The following is a 23307-nucleotide window of genomic DNA, read 5'->3' as shown; positions in this document are numbered from 1 at the left end:
TCCTTGGCCTTCAACCAGCTGCCCTGGTCTATGCTCTTGAGCAGGCTGTAGGAATCTCCGACAAACACGAACAGGGGTAAAGTCCACATTCAAAGCATATGGGGTTAACAAGAAATCTATACAACCTGAGGCGGTGGGGATATGACGGGGGCCAGCGTGCGGAGTCGCAGTTGTCAAGATAGAAGATGTTCAGTGAGCGAAGATCCACTGATAAACTCAATTGAGCATGTCCTGCACCAAGGGGCCCTACTGGTACTAAACTGAGGCGCTCAGCTATCTGCACACAGTCGATAGGGTGGGGATGATAGACACAGGACATCTGCCAATCAGACCCAGAGTACGTACTACAGTGGTATAGTACAACCAAGATACAGAAGACAGATAGTACTGATAATTAGGAGCCCAAGAACAAGGGTAAAATTTGCATACATTGAATTCGAACGTAACTCCAGCATTTCCCGGAACCATTAGGCATTCTCCTTTGCTGGTCCCAGTGGTGGTGGACATTACATATAACCCTCCTGTAATATGCTGCGTGAATTCGGGATGGGACATCCTGAGGTCGCTTCTGCAATGACCCCTGACCACACCAGGATGGCTACGACCTAGACGATGGCTATCCCTGCCAATGTCTTTGTTGAAGAGGGACTCATGTTGAACATCACTGAGAGGGGACCTTTTCCTCTGGGATGAGTCGAGCTGGGGCGCAGTTGGCTTCTTCAGGACCTTGGGGTTAGACTACCTAGTCCCATCTTGATTCACCAGGATTATTGTGCCCGTGTACTGTGAAATCAACCCTTGTAGAATGATGTCATTAAAGGGTGCCAGCCGGCACTGGAGACACGGTTTTCCGGTTGTCATCAGGTGGAGGGATCGCTGAGCCTGAGGTGGACCTGGCGGGTCGTGTAGACGAGATGTGGAACCACATGTCCCCCTTTCCTTCAAGACGTACTTCTGTGGCTGTCCGCTCAGTAACTTGGAAGGGACCTGTCCACCTAGGTTCAGACCATTGTCGTTTAATCACTTTTAACCACACAGATTCGCAAATGTTCATTTCCAGGGGACCGTCTGGTAGTTTTTCTGTCAAATGGGAGAAATTGGTGGTTAGTTTCCTGAGCCCAGATGGGCCTGGAACTTTACCCACACCCAGTGGAGCTGTGGGTGCAGGAAACGGTTTGTTAGTATGACACCCGAATGGAGTCCATCCTTGAGAAGAATTTAATGACATCAGAATGTTCATCAATGCCAATGGAAGAGCTTGCAACCAATTGAGTATGGATGAAGCTAAAGCCTTAGCTATCTTTTCCTTTATGTTCCTATTCATGCGCTCAACCTGACCTTGCGATTGTGGATGATACACAGAATCAAAATGATGTTTCAAACGTAACGTTTTTTATACAGCCTGGAGATGTTTGTTTTTGAAATTCATTGTCTGATCTTATTTTCCTAGGGAACCCGCGCGTTGGAATGTAATGATTAACCAAATGTTTTACCACTACGCTTGCTGTTTCAGATTTGCAGGGATATGCTTCTGGCCATCCTGATAAGGAATCTACTATAACTAGCAAATACCGGTAACCTGACACTGTTTTAATCATGTCAGTAAAATCCATTGAAATCACCTGACCAGGAGCGTCCACGTCCGGATCGTGTACTCCCTGCGGTGGTTTTGTTGTAGGCATACTGTTATACCTACTGCAAACGCTGAAGTCCTGCAGTTCACCTTTAACAATTTGTCTCAAGAAAGGATGCCACCAGGAGTGGAGTCTGGAAGTTTGGAGTTGGAACACTTCAGGCCAACAGAGGCCAAATGAGAGAGCAAAGACCTGGTGGCTTCAAGACAAGAAGTTTCAGATGGAGCTGGCAGCAAGAGCTCATCCACATACTGCACCAGGAGAACTCCGTGAGGCAATTCAAGCGGAGACAGCAACTGACGAAGACAGTTGTTGAAGAGTCCGGGGGAAAGGACAAAACCTTGAGGCAGGCGCTTGTAGGAGTAACAAACAACATTCCAAGTGAAAGCAAAAATTTGGCTCATTGAGGGATGGAGAGGAATGCAAAAGAAAGCAATAGCCAAGTCAATGCAAGTGAAATGAGTGTGGGCTGATGTAATTTGGGACAGTGTCGAGTGAGGGTTCAGGACTGGCAAAGTGGGAGTTAAAACAGCCGCATTAATTGCTCGCAGGCCATGGACCATCCGAAACTTTCCAGTGTCTTTCTTTTCAACCGGTAAAATTGGTGTGTTATCATCAGATTCAGGAATTTCACATAGCAGGCCGTCAATTGTGTTCGAAATGCCAACCATCCCAGCCTCTTTTACAGAGTATTGGGGAACATATATTCGTCCTGGATTCATCAGAAACGCAACAGGTAAGACATTACAGAGACCAACGTCAGTGGGATTCATTGACCACAGCGACACAGGAAGGGAATCAAGAAGTTGACCAGCAAAGTCGCTGTCGGTTGTTTCACGCCCATGGTGCCGATCCAGAAGCTGGTGCTCCAAAACAGAAGTTGGCAAAAATGTGTTAGACTGAATCCAATAAGCATCAAGTGATGAGGAATAGAGCAATTGAGAGTGAAATTAATTTTGCCAATCTGTGGCCTGTGTGCATGTCAGGACAAACGGACCAAGATCCTTCGCTGTGTGCTGAGGCGAAACCATCGAGGAGACATGTGGGTGACAAGGAGGCATATAAGGATCTTCTACCATTTGAAAGGCAACACCTGGTTTGCCCACAAACAAATCACCCATGTTCAAATCCCATATGTTGTTATCAATGTCCTGAAATGCCTCTCTATAGATCTCTTCTCCTTATCTGTCATAGTACAGAGTGCAATGCATACAATGAGTTACCATAATCATAAGATCTGCGATTACGGACCCAAGGTGACCACATAGTCCAAAAGTGCTCAGCCTCGAAGCAACCACTGGAGTCAATATCCACTCTTGCCCAATGGATGTCGGCAGTGGCGCATGCCACAGGGCGTTGTTCAACAAGCTGAAACTGGGAGGTGGCACTGGAGGCAGAGGCGGCAGATCAGCAGTAGGTGTTACTATCCAGAAGTTCCAGGATAAGTCCATCAGGGCTGCATTTGATGAGAGGGCATGTGGCGATGAGATCTCTACCCAAAAGATTGACTGGACAGTTAGGTGCAAACACAAAAGAATGCAAAAAAAGTCTGTAAAAAACATTGAACAGTCACTGGAGTTGTCAATTGCAGGGCAGTTTATTCACCCTTGAATCCAACAAGTGAGATGCTTTTTCTGGTAAGAGAGCTATCAGGTGGCAAAGCTGTGATGGTAAAATGCCGAGCTCCTGTGTCGACCATAAATGATATAGCAGATCCTCCTACCGTCAGGATCATCAAAGGCTCCTGCAAGCCTAAGATAGTGGAATCTGGGCACCATAATTGCGGAAACTGTCGACCAGAGGGAGGCAGATACTGTTGGTTCAGCCCTGGGGGGTATGCTTGTTGCTGTTGTGGTAGCTGCTGGTGCTGTGTAAGATGTCCTCTCTCTCGGGATTGGCTGTAACCTCGTCGATTGTAGCCACGGGCAGGTTGTTGGCCTTTGCCTCTCCATCCAGATGCTTGAGGTCGCTGTCTGCAAGGGCGGGCCCAATGACCAGACCGTCTACAATTGAAGCATATGTCACGGTCACCAGGGGGCGCACCTCGACCTATGAATGAACCTACTTGATACATCATGCACTTGGAACCGACAGAGGGAGATGAGATCACAAGCATGAGTGGTTTCTTCCTGATTTTTCAGATATTGCAACTGCAACATAGCAAATTGTGTTTCTTTTTTGTCTACCTTGGATTCTTTCTCTTTAGCATATCTCCTCAAATGATGTTTAAGATGTGACAACCACCACTCAACCTCAGCACCAGGAAGATCTGGATTGGCCTCCATGGCCTGCGCCACAGACTTGGGAACGCCCTTCAAAATGGCTGCTTGGAACACTTGCAAATGCAAGGAGTGTGTCCTGTTTTCAGAGTATAATCAGTGATGGCTCAGTCAACAAAAGCCGCAGCCTCCTCATCTGCTTTGGGCGCAAACACTATATCTGAAAAAACACACTCAGGAAGTGGAAACAAAGCGTCCAGTGCTGTAGACAAGGTCAAATAATTTTCTCGTGTAAGAGCCTGATGTTCGGGGAGAGAAGAAAAACCTGAATTTTGCATCAGAGTATTCAACTGTGAAAGCGGACATGACTGTGTAAGAAGGACACGGATATCACCTGCTGTTAACATTTGTCCTGTAACCGCTCTGTGCACTGCTTGAAGCCAATGGACACCACCAGGTCACATAGGTGGAAGTTTCTGCATCAGCACACTCACATCAGTGGGAGAGAAAGGTTTGTAAAACATAGCAGAGTTACCAGTAGCAAGATTAACTTTGGCCAACATGGGAGCCTGTAAGATTTGGGAACGAGTCACAGGCCGATGAGGAGAAGCTGGACCTTCGGATGATTTCTCGGGGTCTTCAGGACTTCCAGTTTGATCCAGAACAGAGTTGTGGTGGGCACCTGAAAGATTCTGGACATAACACTTTAATTCTGTTACTTAGTTCTGTAACGGATCAATGTACAACCTGCTTTCCACTTCCCCACTTGAAGGGCCTCTAACAGCGTAGACAGCAAATTCCGGTTCCCTCTTCAGTCGGGCTGCTTCTTTTTCAGCGCGGATGGCACGTTCCTGCTCTTCCAATTCAGCGTTCGCTCTGTCTTCATGTTCAGTGGTGATCCTCTCAAGTTGATCTCTAATATTTTGTGGAACCTCTTGATGTCTATTTAATTCCGCATTGTACATTCCTAGCTGATTCAAACGTGTGAATGGGTCGGCTCTCAAATCTACAACTTTGTTCAGTTTTCCTTCTAATTCTTTAATGGCGGCGGTCACTCCAGCAGCCACAATTACTGTAACCGTATTCATGTTTGATGTTTGTTGTGAGAGACGTTTGATCAGCTACATGTACTTCAAGTCGACCGGCAGTTACATTCAACACTGGAGCCTGAAATTTCCTGGCTTCATGGTAAGGTGGTACACATGGGTCATTTGGAGACAACGCTGAAAGATGTTTCACCTCCAAGTAATGAGGCGGCGCGGAGGTCACTTTGGGTGTTCTCGGTACCAGACCAACACTCTCTTCCTTGACAGCCAAACGGGACAACTTTAACGCACATCCCATCGCCATCATCCTTGCTCTCGCTTTCATTTCCACTACTTTCTCAGCATTCTCTCTCACCCTTTTACCTTTTGGAGACAACCTTAGTTTTTTCTACTTCCAATTTTAGAGCTGCCGCTCTTTTAGCACACGAATCAGAATGGTTTGGTATTTGCCGCAAATCGAACCACTCACTTTGCCTATCAAACTCTCCCTGCATTTTGATTTAAATCATCTTTTGTCAAAAGTGCTCGAACCTCTTTATTTTCTCAAAAGTACTCAATACCACACAAACAAAAGTACTCAGACCTTAATTTAGCAAAAGCACTTGTTTTTCTTTTTTTTTTCTCAAAAGTACTCTGAAAATCTTATTTTATTTGAGGAATTGTAGTTTCTAGGATTCTTGAAAGAACGAAACAACCACTCCGAAAATAAAATAACAATTGTGCATTTCACTGTTCATCCGGGTAATTCTTCTCAACTTCTGTTCATCCGGGTTATTCTTCTCAACTTTTTATAGTGCACACTTCGTCCTTTGATTTCGAATGAGGAATTCTAGTCTCTAGGATTCTCCGGAAAGAACGAGATAACCTCTCAGTTCAGAAAGTTTTGGACTGGCTTCAACCCACTGGTCTGTCTGCCAGTCACGGGATTTACAACCTTTTTGTGTCGGCACAACCTCCGATCACAGGGCACTTCTAAACCCGTTTTTAGAGTGGTACGCCCACACACTCTACGGCTTTTCAACCATTTAGGTGTGACGCGACAGTGTCCCACCAGGGCCTCTAAACCAGGACTATACCACCCACAATTTCCCAACTGTTCAACCAGCCAGAAACTAATTTCACACGGACACAAATTCAAACGTGACACGGACCTCAACACCAGTTAACAAACAGAAGATCGCTTTTGGAGGATAAATGTCCTCTCACCTTCTCAATTGTTGGCCGGCCGATGTTCTGTCTGTCAACCAACACCTCAGTCTGAAATCACGTCGGGGTCACCAATTGTTGGAGGACGCTTTTTCCTCCGCGTGTTCGTTTAATTTTGGGTAGTGAGAATGTTGGTTATCCAAATACAGGCTGGAGATGATGAACAGTTTCTTCGAAGCTTTTACTTACAGAAAATTCTGGGCACAAATGAGTGACAAACAATCGCTGTTGCAGATCACAAGTGCCAAGATACAGAGGACTTACAGCATTCCCCTTCTATCAGCAAGGTCCCCATCACAAACGTATGAAAGGAAAATAAAGAAAACAAAGAGCATCACAAGAGAACCGCATCATAAAATAAGAGCATCAAAAACTATCTTCATCATAATGACTAAGCTGGTAATAACTGGCGAATTCCTATGCCCTGGTCTCTCCAGTAAGGTTAACTGATGATTTGGGATGTGTGAGCAAAACATACGCATCAATAAAGATACACTTCAAGTTGATCCCTGATGCAGTCCCACCACCACCTTAAATTCTTCTGTCACACCTACAGCACACCTCACCACTGTTCTGCTGCCCTCATACATGTCCTATACTATCCTGACATATTTCTCTGCCACACCTGATTTACGCATTTAGTACCACAGTTCCTCTCTTCGTATTCTATCATAGGTTTTCTCTAGATCCATAAAGACACAGTGTAGCTCCCTCTGACCTCTGTTATTTTTCACTAACATCCTCAAGGCAAATATTGCATCTGCGGTAATTTTTCTAGGCATGAAACCATACTGTTGCACACAGATATTTCTGTCCTGAGTCTAGCCTCCACAACTCTTAACTATAAATAACTTCATTGTGTGGCTCATCAACTTTATTCCTCTATAGTTCCCACAGCTCTGCACATCGCCTTTGTTCTTAAAAATGGGAACTAGCACACTTTCCTCCATTCTTCAGGCATCTTCTCACCTGCTAGTATTCTGTTGAATAAGTTAGTCAAAAACTCCACAGCCACCTCTCCAAATTGCTCCCATATCATCCCATCATCAGGACCCAAGTGCCTTTCAATTTTTGATCCTTTGGAGTGCCTTTCTAAGCCCCCCCCTACTAATCATTGCCACTTCCTGGTCCTTCACACTTGCCTCTTCTACTCTTCCTTCTCCTCCTTTTCTTCATTCATTAGCTTCTCAAAGTACTCTTTCCATCTACTTAGCACACTACTGGGACCAGTCAACGTATTTCCTTACCTCACGTCTGGCGGGGATAACTGTAGAATGAATGTTATCTGAACAATCTTTATCGTTGTATTAAATTAATAAAATTTCCATCTTCATCTATCTTTGTCATTCTTATATTGAATTATCTCATTATTACCATTCTACCTCATTAAAGATCGAACATCCTCGACATTAACATCATTTAGTCGTAAAAATTCTATTTTAATCAGTCACTCATTGATAATTTCCGGTTTAAGATAAAACAAATCTGTACGATCCTAATAAGGATTGTTAAATTTGCTAGGTCAATGAAAAGTGCAATCGATTCATAAGAGATGGAGCTGCTGTAAAAGCAGAGCGAACACTTTATCACCTTGTTACTCGGAATGGTTACTCGACAGGGTGGACAAGTGGAGGCAGACTGGATTAGCTTTCCAAAACTAAAGGCAGTTAGTACACCTAGGCGAATTCATCTCGACACCGACTTAAGAAGCTCCCGTCCTCCTGCACGCACGGCATTAGAGTCGGCTAGGGTAAAGGGGTAGCTTAACCCTTTAACTGGAGAGTCGGTCAGGACATTTCTCCCGATTAGTCCTGCGGATAAGCGGAATCTGACATTGGATACGAAAGAAGGAGAAAAGGAGCTCTACAGGTTGGCCAGACAGAGGGATAGAGATGGGAAGGGTGTGCAGCAGGTCAGGGTGATTAAGGATAGAAATGGAATTACTAACAGTCACCTTGGAAACGGTGGTGCCAGCTCTTTTCAGGTCATTGACCAAGTCCTGTCATGTAGTCCTGGGCTGATTCTTTCTAAGGATCATTGAGACCCCACGAGATGATATCTTGGATGGTGCTCCACTCCAATAAAATTGACCGTCATGTTTAGCTTCTTCCATTTTGTAATAATTTCTCCAACAGTGGTGTCTTTGGACAGCTCTTTGGTCTTGGCCATGTTAGAAGTTTGAGTCTAACTGATTGTATGGGGTGTACAGGTGTCTTTATGCAGCTAACGACCTTACATAAGTCCATCATATTCAGGAAAATACATGGAGTGGAAGTGGACTTATAAAGGTTGGACTAACTGGTCTTTGAGGGTTGGAATTCTAGCTGATAGACAGGTGTTCAAATACTTATTTGCAGCTGTATCGCACAAATTGTTAAACATTTATACATTGTGATTTCTGGATTTTTCTTTTTACATTATCTCTCACAGTGGACATGCACCTACGATGAAAATTTCAGAACCCTCCATTATTTGTAAGGGACCGTGGATTCAAATCTCGGCCCCGCCTGTGTGAAGTTTGGATGTTCTCCCTGTGCTGGCTTGTGCCCCCATTGGGCTGCATAAGCAGGAGATTGTTATGAGTGTCTATATTTGGTTGCTTGTGTATGGCATTGTATTGCATTCGTTATGGGATTCTCTTTGTGGAACGTCCAGGAAATCAGAACCTTATTATGTAATCTGACATGAATCTTTGTAGAAGGTTTCGGAAGTGCCTATATAAGGACTTGATGGTTTTTAATCTGTGCTTCTTCCAAGTAGTGAATCGAACTATCTGCCCTCTGCCACTCGTCTTTATTTCTGGAGTCATTACTCCATCGCTGTAAATGATATTCGCCTACAGGGATATTCATTCTGAATGTGGTAACTATACGTTGGTTTGTTACTTCGCGCATATTGTGCAACCTAAACTGAACTGCCATATTTGGTATTGTACCTGTAGTTTGTATTAGTTTGATATTGTAATCATAAATTTTCTTATTTAAATTATTAAATTAAATTGTCTTTAAGCAATATAACTCTTTTGTTATATTTTGCTGGTTTGTCAAAGAAATTTCATTTTTCTTAATTTACACGTAAAAGCACTATATCTGGTACAACAGTTTGATTTCATAGTAAAAGAGTGTAGGTATTAGACAGGTCTGCATGCACTCCAGACCTGAAAAATTTGTGGTGCATTATAAAGCGTCAAATACAACAACGAAGACCGCAGACTGGTGAACAGTAGAATCAGAACTTTTATGGATAGAATTTCTAGGTGCTGCCGATGTGTAGAGGGGCTTCAGCTTGGTGGCCTCGGTATTGTATCTTTTCTTTTTGCAGATGATGTGGTTCTGTTGGTTTCATCAAGCTGTGATCTCCAATGCTCACTGGAACAGTTTTCACCTTAGTGTGAACCACCTGGGATGAGAATCAGCACCTCTAAATCTGAAACCATGGTTCTCAGTCGGAAAAGGGTGGAGTGTGCTCTCCAGGTCGAGGATGAGATATTTCCCAAAGTGGAGGAGTTCAAATATCTTGGGTCTTGTTCAGGAGTGAAGGAAGAATGCAACCGTAGATCTCCAGGCAGATCGATGCTGCATCTGCACCAATGCGAACTTTATATTGGTCCGTTGTGATAAAGAAGGAGCCTCGTCGAAAGGCAAAGCTCTCAATTTATCAGTCGATTTATGCCCCTACCTTCACCTATGCTCATGAACTGTACCGAAAGAAGAAGATCTCGCATTAATGTGGCTGAAATGACTTTTCCTCCGCAGGGTGTCCAGGCTCTTCCTTCGAGATAGAGTGACAAGCTGGGTCAAAATTGTCAATGCACTTTGGAGGATGATTTTGAAAAAGGATAGATTATATTATTTTGCAATAAAATATTAAAATAAGTTTAAAACCTGAGAACATACTGAAACAAATCTTAAAAAGAAGCCAGTGAGCAGTGGCAGCAGAGCACAGCAGCAAGAGCGTGGCACGGTCTGCTCAACTGGATGCAACACTATTATTTTTGAGTGTTTTTATTCAAACCTTTTATCCTGTTAAAACAACTAATGAACTCAAACTGAAAATGTTCAACCAAAAAATAGGTTTTGCACACTTAAATTTGAATTTCATTGCAGCGGGACGGTGGAGCAACTGGTTAGAGCGTTGGCCTCACATTTCTGTAGACCAGGGTTCAAATCAATGTTCAATGTCAATGTTTCCCTGTACCTGTGTGGGTTTTCTCCGGGCCCTCCTCCCACATCCCCAAAACATGCATTAATTGGAGACTCTTGGAGAGTGTGGGTGCAACTGTTGTCAGTCTCTATGTGCCCTACGATTGACCGGCAACCAGTTCAGGGTGTACCCCAACTCTTGTTCGTTGGTAGCTAGGATAGGATTCACTCCCGCAACTTTGTGAAGATACGCTGCTCAGAAAATGGATGGATGTGGAATTTTGTTGCAAAAGAGCATTTAGGAAATGAGCTCTTCTGATTTTGCAAAAAAAGATATTGTGCGTATGACAAAGTACATTTGCTTTTCTCTGTGTCCAACTTACAACAGGCTGGCTGATCTGATGGAGCAGCATCAGGAGGAGTTGGCCACGATTGAATCCATTGACTCTGGAGCTGTTTACACTCTGGCTCTCAAAACCCACGTGGGGATGTCAATCCAGACCTTTCGCTACTTCGCTGGCTGGTGTGACAAGATTCAAGTAATAGGCCTTTTAAAAACATGAATGTGAAAATACAGTGACAAAGCCAAAAAACAACTAATTTTTTTTTGTTTTTGTTGTCATGTATGTTTTCAGGGCAGCACTATCCCAATCAACCAAGCCAGACCCAACCGCAACCTCACCTTCACCAAGAAGGAACCAATAGGGTAATAATACATTCAAAATAGGGGGCCCATCAAATTCCTATCAAATGAATTCATCCCCACCCCCCTCCTCATGACAGATCGAGCTATTGATTATCTTTTTGTAGTGCAGTATTTCTTAACAATTATTGAGCCATGCATCCACGTCATATTAGCAATAATTGTCTATTGTTTTTCCAATACAACACAGTAATTTGAACTGAGTATAGGTTGGGCGAGGCTGCTAGTATTGATTGTTTGTGCGTATCTGACAGTTAATGTCTTAAAAGAGTGGTCATGTAAGGTCTATGACTGTAAATCTTTTCCTTTCGGCATGTCCATTTAGGGGTCGCCACAGCGTGTCATCTTTTTCCATCTTAGCCTATCTCCTGCATCTTCCTCTCTCACCCTACTGTCCTCAAGTCTTCCCTCACAACATCGATCAACCTCTTTGGTCTTCCTCTTGCTCATTTGCCTGCCAGCTCCATCCTCAGCACCCTTCTACCAATATACTCACTCTCTCACCTCTGGACATCTCCAAACCATGGTAGTGTGCTCTCTCGAACCTTGTCTCCTCAACAACCAACTTTGGCTGTCCCTCTAATGAGCTCATTTCTAATCCGATCCATCCTGCTCACTCCAAGCAAGAACCTCAACATCTTCGTTTCTGCCACCTCCAGTTCTGCTTCGTGTTGTCTCTTCAGTGTCAACGTCCCTAATCTGTACATCACTGTTTTATAAACTTGGCCCTTCATCCAAGCGGACTCTTCTGTCACATAACACACCAAACGCCTTCTGCCAGCTGTTCCCACCTGCTTGCACCCGTTTCTTCACTTCCTTACCACACCCACCATTGCTCTGGATTGTTGACCCCTAAATATTTGAAGCCCTTGCTCTCTCTTCTCCCTCATCTGTCACCCGATTACTACCGCAAACAGGAAGGGGCTCAGCGCGGATCCTTGATGCAGTCCCACCTCCACCTTAAATTCTTCTGACGTACCTACGGCACATCTCACCGCTGTTCTGCTGCCCTCATACATGTTTTGTACTATTCTAGCATATTTCTCCGCCACACCAGACTTGCGAATACAGTATCATAGTTCCTCTCTTGGTACTATATCATCGGCTTTCTTTATATCCACAAAGACACAATGTAGCTCCTTCGTCCTTCTCTGTACTTTTCCACAAGCATCCTCAAGCCAAATAATGCATCTATGGTATTCTTTCTCGGCATGAAACCATACTGTTGCTCGCAGATAATTAATTCTGTCCTGAGTCTAGCCTCTGTTTGTTCTTAAAAATTGATATATTTCTCCGCCACACCAGACATACGCATGCATTACCACACTTCCCCTCTTGGTATTGTGTCATCACATAACACACCAGATACCCTCCACCAGCTGTTCCAACCTTCTTGGAGCCATTTCTTCAATTCCTTACCACACTCACCATTGCTCTGGATTATTGAGCCCAAGTATTTGAAGTCATCCACCCTCGCTATCTGTTCTCCCTGGAGCCTCACTCTTCCCCCTACACCCCTGTCATTCACACACATATATTCTGTTTTACTTCAGCTAATATTCATTGCTCTCCTTTCCAGTGCATAGCTCCATCTTTCTAATTGTTCCTCCACCTTTTCCCTGCTCTTACTGCATGCCATGATATCATCTGCAAACATCATGGTCAAAGGGATTCCAGTCTCACCTCATTTGTCAGCCTATCCATTACCACAGCTAACAAAAAGGGGGTCAGATCTGATCCCTGATGCAGTCCCACCTCCACCTTAAATTCTTCTGTCACACCCACGGCACATCTTACCACTGTTCTGCTGCCCTCATACATGTCCTGTACTATTCTAACATATTTGTCTGCCACACCATACTCATTGCAGTACCACAGTTCCTCTCTTGGTATTATTTCATAGGCTTTCTCTATATCCACAAAGACACAATGTAGCTCCTTCTATACATTTCCACGAGCATCCTCAAGGCAAATAATGCATCTGTGGGATTTTTTCTAGGCATGAAGCCATACTGTTGCTCGCAGATACATAATCCTGTCCTGAGTCTTCTCTCCACTACTGTTTCCCATAACTTCATTGTGTGGCTCAACAACTATATTCCCCTGTTGCTCCCACAGCTCTGAATATCGCATTTGTTCTTTAAAATGGGAACTAGCACATTTTTCCACCATTCTTCAGGCATTTTCTCACCAGCTAGTTTTCTATTTAACACGTTGGTCAAAAACTCAACAGCCACCTCTCCAAATTGGTTCCATACTTCTACGGGTATGTCACCAAGACCAACTGCCTTTCCATTTTTTCCCCATTCTTTTTAGTGCCTTTCTAAATTCCCCCTTAGTAATCATTGCCACTTCCTAGTCCTTCACACTTGCCTCACCTATTCTTCCTTCTCTCTCATTTTCTTCATTCACCAACTTCTCAAAGTATTCTATTTAGCATTTAGCATTCTACTGGCACCAGTCGACACATTTCCATCTCAATCCTTCATCACCATTACCTGCTGCACATCCTTCCCATATCTATCACTCTGTCTGGCCAACATGTAGAGATCATTTTCTCCTTCTTTCGTGTCCAACCTGGTGTACATGTCTTCATATGCCTCTTGTTTAGCCTTTGCCACCTCTACCTTTGCCCTACGTCGCATCTCAATGTGTTCCTTTTCACCTCCCCTCAGTCCTGTCAGTGTCACACTTCTTCGCCAATCTCACATCATTCCACTCAACTCACTTATATAACTTCCTGTATTTTGGGTGTTTCATCACCAAGTCTCCCTATCCCTTTCCTACAAGAAGACACGCCAAGTACTCTCCCGCCTGTCTCTTTGATCAGCTTGGCCACTTTTCAGGTTTAATATTGAACACCCTGCTATATTGCAAGTTCTCCCACTTAGAAATCATGGAGTCTGAAATTTTCATTGTAGGTGCTTGTCCATGGGTTGATTCCTTACCTTTCTTTGGATCATTGACACCCCACGAGGTGATATCTTGCATGGGGCTCCACTCCGATTGAGATTGACCGTCATGTTTAGCTTCTTCCATTTTCCAATGATTGCTCCAACAGTGGAGGTTTTTTCACCAAGTTGCTCATATCCGTTGACAACTGGGATAGGCTACAGCACTCCCGTGACCCTTGTGAGGATAAGCAGCTAAGAAAATGGATGACTGGATATATATCAATTGAACTGAACTGGTATATTTACTGTATATATAGCAGTCACTCACATTTTCGCCTTCGCACTCGAAAATTGCATAGTCGAGCACGAAAAATCATGACATTAGAATTTGTTACGAGTAGAAAAAATAGATATTGAAAGACGTTGCTTATTTTGTGCAGTCTTGACATTAATTTAGATGTTTCTTTCATAAACGTTAACTAAACAAGCCCGTTCCTAAACAATCAGTATTCACCCGGAAACAGGAAATGCAAGTTATGAGTGTGTACTGAAGTTAGGCCGAAAGCACATGTTCTGACCTGCTTCACGTACTGCGAGCGCATTTACGTCCAAAGTTATCAACATCATAACCCATGTAAAAAAAAATTCTGTTACACCAGGGGTGCTCAATGCGTCGATCACGAGGCGTGCCCCCCACCCCCCTCCGCCCCCCCAAAAAAAGACCATCATCCACCTCGTCGTTTGATTCAGGTGTGGCCAATACGTCGAGCGCATACACAAAAAGGCGCATTCTAGCAAGCCGGCCTCCTATTTACAGCAGTCGGGCAATGCGTGGTTCCTCCGTCCCCCAACAATACATCACGATTGCCAACGGGAATGTTTGGTACAATGTATCGTGAGTTTGTTGCCACTCACGCCGATTATGTTGAACTAAACTTTCAGCATTTTCAAAACATTGTGGGTCCAGACAGTTCATGTTTATTCCTTGAGAGGCCAGTGCATTTAACGTTTCTTCAGATAAAGTTTGTCAGATCGAGAATTTTAACGAAGTTATCAATCCCCAAAAGTTAATGTATGAAATTTTAAACTGGTTTACAGTATAATTTTGTTTCACGTTAACTCTGTCAATATCCTATTGTTGTTAAAACACCATTTACTGCTTTACATAAGCCTGCAAATACACACTGAAAACAACTGAGGTTAGGATTGTGTTGCCCTTTGGGATATTGTTTGCCCACCCCTCGTGTAGAATGTAGAATTGATGTAAAATTGAGTTGTCACAAGCAATAATAGTGTAGTGGTACACACGCCTGCCTTTGGTGTGGGCAACGTGGGATTGATTCCCGCTCAGTGATGGTGTCGATGTCTCCCCTGCGACTGGCTGGCGACCAGTGCAGGGTGTAGTCTGCCTTTCGCTCAAAGCTTGCTGGGATAGTCGCCACCTTTCCTGCAACCCTTGTGAGGATAAGTGGCTTGGATAATGACATGACATGACAAGCAATTACTTCCTTTCATTTTCTTCAGAGTTTGTGCCATTGTTATTCCTTGGAATTACCCTCTGATGATGCTGGCTTGGAAGACTGCAGCCTGTCTGGCACCAGGAAATACAGTTGTTCTAAAACCTGCACAGGTTATCCTCTACAATAACATGATACAGTAATGCATCATGGAATTGCATGCTGTGAAAAATTTAAATAATTTTCATTTCCAGGTAACTCCACTGACAGCCCTGAAATTTGCTGAACTGGCAGCAAAAGCAGGACTGCCCAAAGGAGTGATTAATATTCTCCCTGGATCAGGTAAAAAACGTTATTGTATAAAATTCTCAGACATATTTTTTTTTTTTCATGAAAACTTGCTGGAGCACATCTAAAAAAATAGTATTGTTGTGTCATACCGACTAAAAACGTTTTCTTACAGTTTGTCTCCGTTGTTTTATCTTATTTCTTGATTACACTCTCAAAATAATCTGCACAAATTTCCAAACCGTCTCATAATCATTTACAACAGAAGTTACTATTTCTATTCTTTTCATAAAATATCTGTTAGACTAGTTTTATGTCTCATCTTACTGCCTCAGTCCCTATTTGAAAATGGAGAAGTACAGATATCAACAGTTAACAGAACCTAGTCCAAAAATTTTATTGATCTAAACCATTGGTGCTCAATGTGTCTGGTCGATCGCGAGGGAGTTTAGGCCAATCGCGAGACGGCGTACGGCGTTTTTTAACATTTCGGCAGCACACGTAATTTTCTCTCACAATGACCTGCTGCTCGGCCACATACTCTCCTGGCTATAGTTTACCTTACACCGCCCCACTCCTCTTTAAAGGGGTACACTCATAATTACAAATATTACCGTTATTACGCAGCCTATCAATGTGGTTTATAATGACAGCGCCCTCCACCGCTGCTTTAGTTAGCAACAGTCTGGGCAACGTAGAGCAAAGATGAGCTAGACATGCTGCTTATGTTTACTCTCGATAATAATGGCAAAAGTAGCTGTTGCTTTAAGATGGGATGAATGTCGGTGTATGTGAATAATAGAAGAAAAAGTCTGGAAACTGGATGATATTTTCTCTTTTTCGAGTGGAAAGGTCTGGTCTGGAGCCAAAGTAGAACGTGCAGGATGGATGGTGTGGAATGTTAAAATTCCACCTTGGCACAGCTTGATCAAGGGTTAAAGCACAAACAATAGAGTGCACAAAAAGCTAATTCTGTATTTTAAATATAGGAGGAAACATAACATTACACCAAGAAAAACAGACAGGGATATCATTGTGGATTAAAAAATAAATAAATAAACAAATTTGGAACCGACCTTTCAAATTTATAGTTCATAGTCTCTGCTAGGATGAAGGGCAAAGTTTACAAAACAATGGTGAGGCCGGCCATGATGTACGGACTAGAGATGGTGGCACTGAAGAAACAACAAGAAGCAGAACTGGAGGTAGCAAAAATGAAGATGTTGAGGTTCTCGCTCGGAGTGAACAGGTTGGATAGGTTTAGAAACAAGCTCATTAGAGGGACAGCCAAAGTTGGATGTTTTGGAGACAAGATTCGAGAGACCAGACTTCGATGGTTTGGACATGTTCAGAGGCGACAGAGTGAGTATATTGGTGGAAGGATGCTGAGAATGGAGATGCCAGGCAAAAGAGCGAGAGGAAGACCAAAGAGAAGGTTTATGGATGTGGTGAGGGAAGACATGAGGGCAGTTGGGGTTAGAGAGGAAGATGCAGGAGATCGGCTAAGATGGAAAAAGATGACACGCTGTGGCGGCCCCTAACGGGACAAGCCAAAAGGAAAAGAAGAAGAAGAAGATTTGGCTTGGTTTAGTTGGCAAAGTATTTTTTTGTTTGTTGAAATTTTCATTGTAAGTTTGGAAAAACACAAATGTAAATGTTCTTTAAAATGTTCTGATTGGAATATAAAGGCTGTAATCTGAATCTTTTAATGAGCCATGTAACTTCAATGGATGACACTGATCTGACCACAATGTATACGTCTAATGTTGCTCACAGTGGTCAAAGGGAGCGCTCACGGGCTTAGTGGGTTTGCTTAGACGTAAAAAAATTAGAAGGAACATTGATGTCAGCCTATCATCCATCTCGTTGCTTGATTCAGGTGTGGCAGATAGGTTGATCGGACGCACATAAACCCGTGTTCTAGCAAGCTGGTCTCATTTTTACGGTTTCTCTTTTGCGTTCTCCTACCCTCTCACCCTCTCTATGGCCTCACAGAACTCTTCCCCCACCTGAGATTTTGGTTCACTGACCACCAAAGCCTCATTCTTCTTGGTCAACTGATACCTATAAGCTCCCTTGGAAGTCCCACACGCCAGAAAGGCCCGATTGGAGTCCTTCAGCTTGATGTCACTGTTGGTGTCCACCAATATATTCAGGGATTGTTGCCACAACAGGCCACAGCTCCGGTTGCCGGCCTCAGCAATGGAGATGTGAAACACAGTCCACTCGAACACAATGTCCCCCGCTTTCCCTGCAAAGTTCTGTCGGAGGTGGGAATAGAAACTCCTTCTGATAGGGAATTCTGCCAGCTGTTCCCAGCAGACTCTCACAATAGATTTGGGCCTGCCACATTGGACCAGCATCTTCCCCCACCATTGGTGCCAACTCATTATCAGGTGGTGATGAATTGACACCTCCTCTTCACCCGGGTGTCCAAGACATGAGGCTGCAATTCCGATGACACGACCACAAACTGAATCATTGAACTGTAACCTAAGGTGTCCTGGTGCCAAGTGGTCATGTGGTCAACCTCATGCTTGAACATGGTGGTCATTATGGACAACCCGTGATGAGCACAGAAGTCCAGTATCAGAACACCAGTCAGGTTCTGATTGGGGTCAGGGGGGGTTCTTCCCAATCAAGCCCTTCAAGGTCTCACTTTCGTTGCCCATATGAACATTGAAGTCCTAGAACAGAATGGTGGAGTCCCTAGCAGGAGCGCTCTCCAGCACTTCCTCTCAGGACTCCAAAAAGGGTGGGTACTGTGCACTGTTTTTTGGTGCATAGGCACAAACAGTCACCCGAAGGAGAAGGGATGCTGCCCTCTCATCCACCGGGGTGAACCCCAACATACAAGTGCCCAGCCGTGGGGTAGTAAGTATACACACAGCTGCTCGGCGACATTCATAGTGGGCAACTCCAGAGTGGAACAGAGTCTAACCCCTCTCAAGAGGACTGGTACCAAAGCCCAAGCTGTGTGTGGAGGTGAGTCCAGACAATCCCCATGGGTGCAGGCCCGCCACCAGGTGCTCTGCTTTGGGCTCCACCTCCAGGCCTGGCACCAGAGGGGGTCTGCGCAAGGGAAACTTAGATCCATCCTTTGTGTGGTCCTCACCTCACCTGTTTCCCATTGGTGACCCAACCAGAGGTCTGAATCACCAGACACCTTTACTCCAACCACAGAGATGGGAAAACTTTGGTCTGCGGGCCAGATCCAGCCGCTTGGTCTGACTTATCCGAAATATTGGTACAGAATTAGGGTTTGATGTGAATGACTGCATGCATTTCATTTTGCCTTGTAATGACAGATATTTCAACACCTGTTGGAGTAGTAGACGCAGTGACTTGATTTTGCAGGCCCTAGAAGAATGATAGAGACCCATTTCCAATTATCATTCTTCTACGGGTCAGATCAGATACCATCTGCAGCATTCTCAAAGGAAAAAAAAGTCGACAGTTAGTGCCTATTGTTTAGAAAAGAATGGACGGTAAAATACTTTTTTACTGAAGTCCTGTCCAAGGCTGGATTTCTTTTGCCAAGAAACTGCTGCAGTTTTAAAAGAATACATTTTCCACCGAACATGCTATGTAATTACACCAGCAACCCTTCTGCACAAGAACCTTCAGCTACAGCTGACAGGTTGACAGCTATCTTGCAGCCTCAGCAAAACACCTTTTTTCGAGCAACTTCCATGCAAGAAGCAAGTACGAAGACTCGTTATTTCCTGGCATTTCAACAAGCAAAAGACAACAACCCTTTCTCTGACGGGAGGTGTTTTAAATTAGCACTGACAGCCAAATATACATTTCAAAATAGATAATGTTATGGAAACTACATATAATATTATTCACTTCTAGCCGAAAAAAAAAAATGGGTAGAGAGCGTGTCATTAATGCGCAAAGTTGCTGAAGTCTCACTCAACATCCCAGTGGCAGCAATATTGCCTGCAACGTCATTTGCCATTGAAAATACGCTTTCCTGCCTGTTATGGGAGATGAACGAGAGATTTTCGGATTTTTGTGACACCCCTTCTGAGACTGAAGCTCATTTCAAAGAAGAGAACATCTCGGAATCAAGTGAAATGACGGGCAATATTAACCTATCATTTTGAGCCATATTTAGATGATATGTGAATCACTTATAACCAACAGACTCCCTGACAGATGGTCGAGGAACCCGATTAAATATTCAAAATGATAGGCCTATAATTGTTGGATTTCCCAAGTGTTTTACAAGTCTTGTGTGTGTAGCGTACTCAGGAGGACCCATGCCGGGTGAAGTATTTACTTCAGGGGTGCCTAGACACCGGTGGCCGGTGGGGTGGGGTTTTGGACAAGTTGTTTGAGTTTGATGACTACCGGTATACGTCGTCTGGCTCGTTAGCTCGTATCACACACTACTAAACTGTCTTTGTACTTCTATTTTGTTATTGTTTTGTGTTGTATTGTACTGTGTGTGGTTAAATTGTCTTCAACGCAATACAAGGCCTTTGTTATACAGTAAAGAAAATAAGTATTTGAACGCCCTGGCATATTGCAAGTTCTTCCACTTAGAAATCATGGAGGGGTCTGAAATTTTCATCGTAGGTGCAATGTCCACTGTGAGAGAGATAATCTAAAAAGAAAAATCCAGAAATCACATTATATGATTTTTTTTAACGATTTATATGTGTGATACAGCTGCAAATAAGTATTTGAACACCTGTTTATCAGATAGAATTCTGACCCTCAAAGACCTGTTAGTCTGCCTTTAAAAGTCCACCTCCACTCCACGTATTATCCTGAATCAGATGCAGATCAGATGTGTGAAGTCGTTAACTGCATAAAGACACCTGTCCACACCATACAATCACTAAGACTCAAACTTCTAACATGGCCAAGACCAAAGAGCTGCCCAAAGACACCAGAGACAAAAATTGTACAACTCCACATGACTGGAAAGGGCTACGGCGAAATCGCCAAGCAGCTTGGTGAAAATGGTCCACCGTTGGAGCAATCAGTAGAAAATGGAAGAAGCTAAACATGACGGTCAATCTCAATCGGAGTAGAGCCCCATGCAAAATATCACCTCGTGGGGTCTCAATGATCCTTAAAATGGTGTCAGCCCAGGACTGCACAAGAGGACTTGGTCAATGACCTGAAAAGAGATGGGACCACCGTTTCCAAGGTGACTGTTGGTAATACCCTAAGACGTCATGGTTTGAAATCATGCATGGCACGGAAGGTTCCCCTGCTTAAACTAGCACATGTCAAGTCCCATCTTAAGTTTGCCAATGACCATTTGAATTATACAGAGGAGTCAGGGGAGAAGGTGTTGTGGTCAGATGAGACGAAATGGAACTCTTTGGTCATAATTCCACTAACTGTATTTGGAGGAAGATGAATGATGAGTTCCATCCCAAGAACACCATCCCTCCTGTGAAGCATGGGGGTGGAGCATCATGCTTTCGGGGTCTTTTTCTGCACATGGGACAGGACGGCTGCTCTGTATTAGGGAGAGAATGACCGTAGCCATGTATTGTGAGATTTTGGGGAACAACCTCTTTCCCTCAGTTAGAGCATTGAAGATGGGTCGTGGCTGGGTCTTTCAAGCACACAGCCAGGAAAACCAAGGAGTGGCTCCATAAGAAGCATATCAAGGTTCTGGCGTGGCCTAACCAGGTTCCAGACCTAAACCCAATAGAAAATCATTTGACGAAGGTGGAACTCCATGTTCCTCAGCGACAGCCCAGAAACCTATCTGATCTAGAGAAAATCTCTGTGGAGGAGTGGGCCAAAATCCCTCCTGCAGTGTGTGCAAACCTGGTGAACAACTACAGGAAACGTTTGACCCCTGTTATTGCAAACAAAGGCTACTGTACCAAATATTAATATTGGTTTTCTTAGGTGTTCAAATACTTATTTGCAGCTGTATCACATAAATAAATCACTAGAAAATCTTACATTGTGATTTCTGGATTTTTCTTTTTAGATTTCTTTAATTCACAGTGGACATTCACTTACGGTGAAAATTTCAGACCCCTCCATGATTTCCAAGTGGGAGAATATAGCAGGGTGTTCAAATACTTACTTTCTTCACTGTATAAACCTCGTGTGTCATGTCATTATTTGTCATTGTAATTTATTGTACCTTGTTCAACGTTTTTGAGTCACGATAATCTGACCTTGCCTTGTGTTTTTTACCTTCCCTTTTGCCACAAATTTTGGATACTGTTGCTTTTTGGACTGACTGCCTTTTGCCTGCCATTAAAATCCTCTGCTCATACTACAACCTGTTATGAGTCTTGCATTTTGGTCCTCTGGTGTGTTCTGCCGCTGACATTCATGACAATTTCGAGATAACTGAGGATCTTTTGGATATGGAAACCCTGAAAGGAAAATTATCATGATTAATTGTTATTATTAAATCCACATAGCCCCTTCCTGTTTGTGGTAGTAATGGATAGGCTGACAGACGAGGTTAAACTGGAATCCATGATTGGACCATGATTTTGCAGATGATATTGTGATCTGCAGTGAAACCAGGGAGCAGGCGGAAGAACAATTAGAAAGATGGAGGTACGTACGCACTGGAAAGGAGAGGAATGAAGATTAGCCAAAGTAAAAGAATATATGTGTGTGAATGAGAGGGGCGGAGGAAACGTGAAGCTCCAGGGAGATGAGATAGTGAGGGTGGATGACTTCAAGGATTAGAAAGATTCAGCAAATTGGCGAGAGTTGTCAACAAAAAGCCAGAAGACTCTTTGATGGTTAGCAAGTCCTCTCTTGTGTACTTGAATCTCTCTAACACCCACTGTGCACATGTCGTCCGTTGAAGTCGTCCAGCCTCGCTATCTCGTCTCCCTGGAGCTTCACGGTTCCTCCTCTGCCGTCCATCTAGAGCCTCTCTCATCTCTTTCTGGAAGACCACACAACATTCTTCCTTTCTCAACTTCCAGCACCTGATACTCTGCTCTACCTTTGTTTCTTAGTCTTCCTACACACTACCAGAGCCATCCTACACACCACCATCCTATGCTGTCGACCTACACTCTCGCCTACCACAACTTTACAGTCAGTAACCTCATTCAGATTACATCACTTCACTGCGAACAATACGGCTCCAATTTGGCGGTCCAGAAAAAAAGTTTTGAACATGCACAAAAGTTCTCACCGAGACCAGCGTTCATCAACGTTTAATTTTAAACGCTGCAGAACGTTCAAGAACGTGCGTGGAACGTTTTACTAACGTTCTCCGAGTGTTGCACGCGTTTGGCTATCGTTAGTCAGTCGTTACTCTAGCGTTACTTGGTTGTTACCTAATCTTTTGCTTTGCAGTGAACGACTCACTGGCGACTTGTCAACGACCACTGAACAATCCCCTAGCGGACACAGCGTGTAACTAAAGTCAAACAAACATTGAGCGTCATTCGAGCGTTTCCCGAACGTCCATGCATATGGGTATATAAACCGATGTTTTGCATTCTTACTTGCAGCGCTAGTTGCTAAAGTCCGCACCACACCTTTTTTTCGTCTAGGCGGCATGATGCTGACTGTTCAAACTCACGAGAACAACTGAAGTGAGTATGAAATTTCCAACGTTTTCGTTCCCGTTCCACTATAAAAATTACATGCCAGCAAAACGATATTCTGTCGTCATTCACCCGTTTAGTCACACGCTCAACACGCTCGTCTAACGTTGACAAATCGCTTGTCGCGCGCCAGTGACACGTTAGCAC

General features: G+C 43.8%; 1 protein-coding gene across 4 annotated transcripts in view; it reads left to right on the top strand.

Annotated features, from left to right (window-relative positions):
* Positions 1-23307, top strand: part of aldh1l1 (aldehyde dehydrogenase 1 family, member L1) — a 108835-nt gene that overhangs the window by 67699 nt on the left and 17829 nt on the right. For all 4 annotated transcript variants that reach the window (XR_009796759.1, XM_061831978.1, XM_061831977.1 and 1 more), the window contains 4 exons: positions 10636-10786; positions 10883-10953; positions 15369-15474; positions 15556-15643. Coding sequence is in view for 3 of the 4 variants with exons in the window: in XM_061831978.1 (XP_061687962.1) it covers positions 10636-10786; positions 10883-10953; positions 15369-15474; positions 15556-15643 (416 nt within the window). In the remaining variant the exon portion in view is untranslated. The remainder of the gene's footprint in view (positions 1-10635; positions 10787-10882; positions 10954-15368; positions 15475-15555; positions 15644-23307) is intronic.

This window comes from Syngnathoides biaculeatus, chromosome 10, assembly GCF_019802595.1.
Source record: "Syngnathoides biaculeatus isolate LvHL_M chromosome 10, ASM1980259v1, whole genome shotgun sequence".
Taxonomy (NCBI): domain Eukaryota; kingdom Metazoa; phylum Chordata; class Actinopteri; order Syngnathiformes; family Syngnathidae; genus Syngnathoides; species Syngnathoides biaculeatus.
This window is presented reverse-complemented; position numbering and strand designations above follow the sequence as displayed.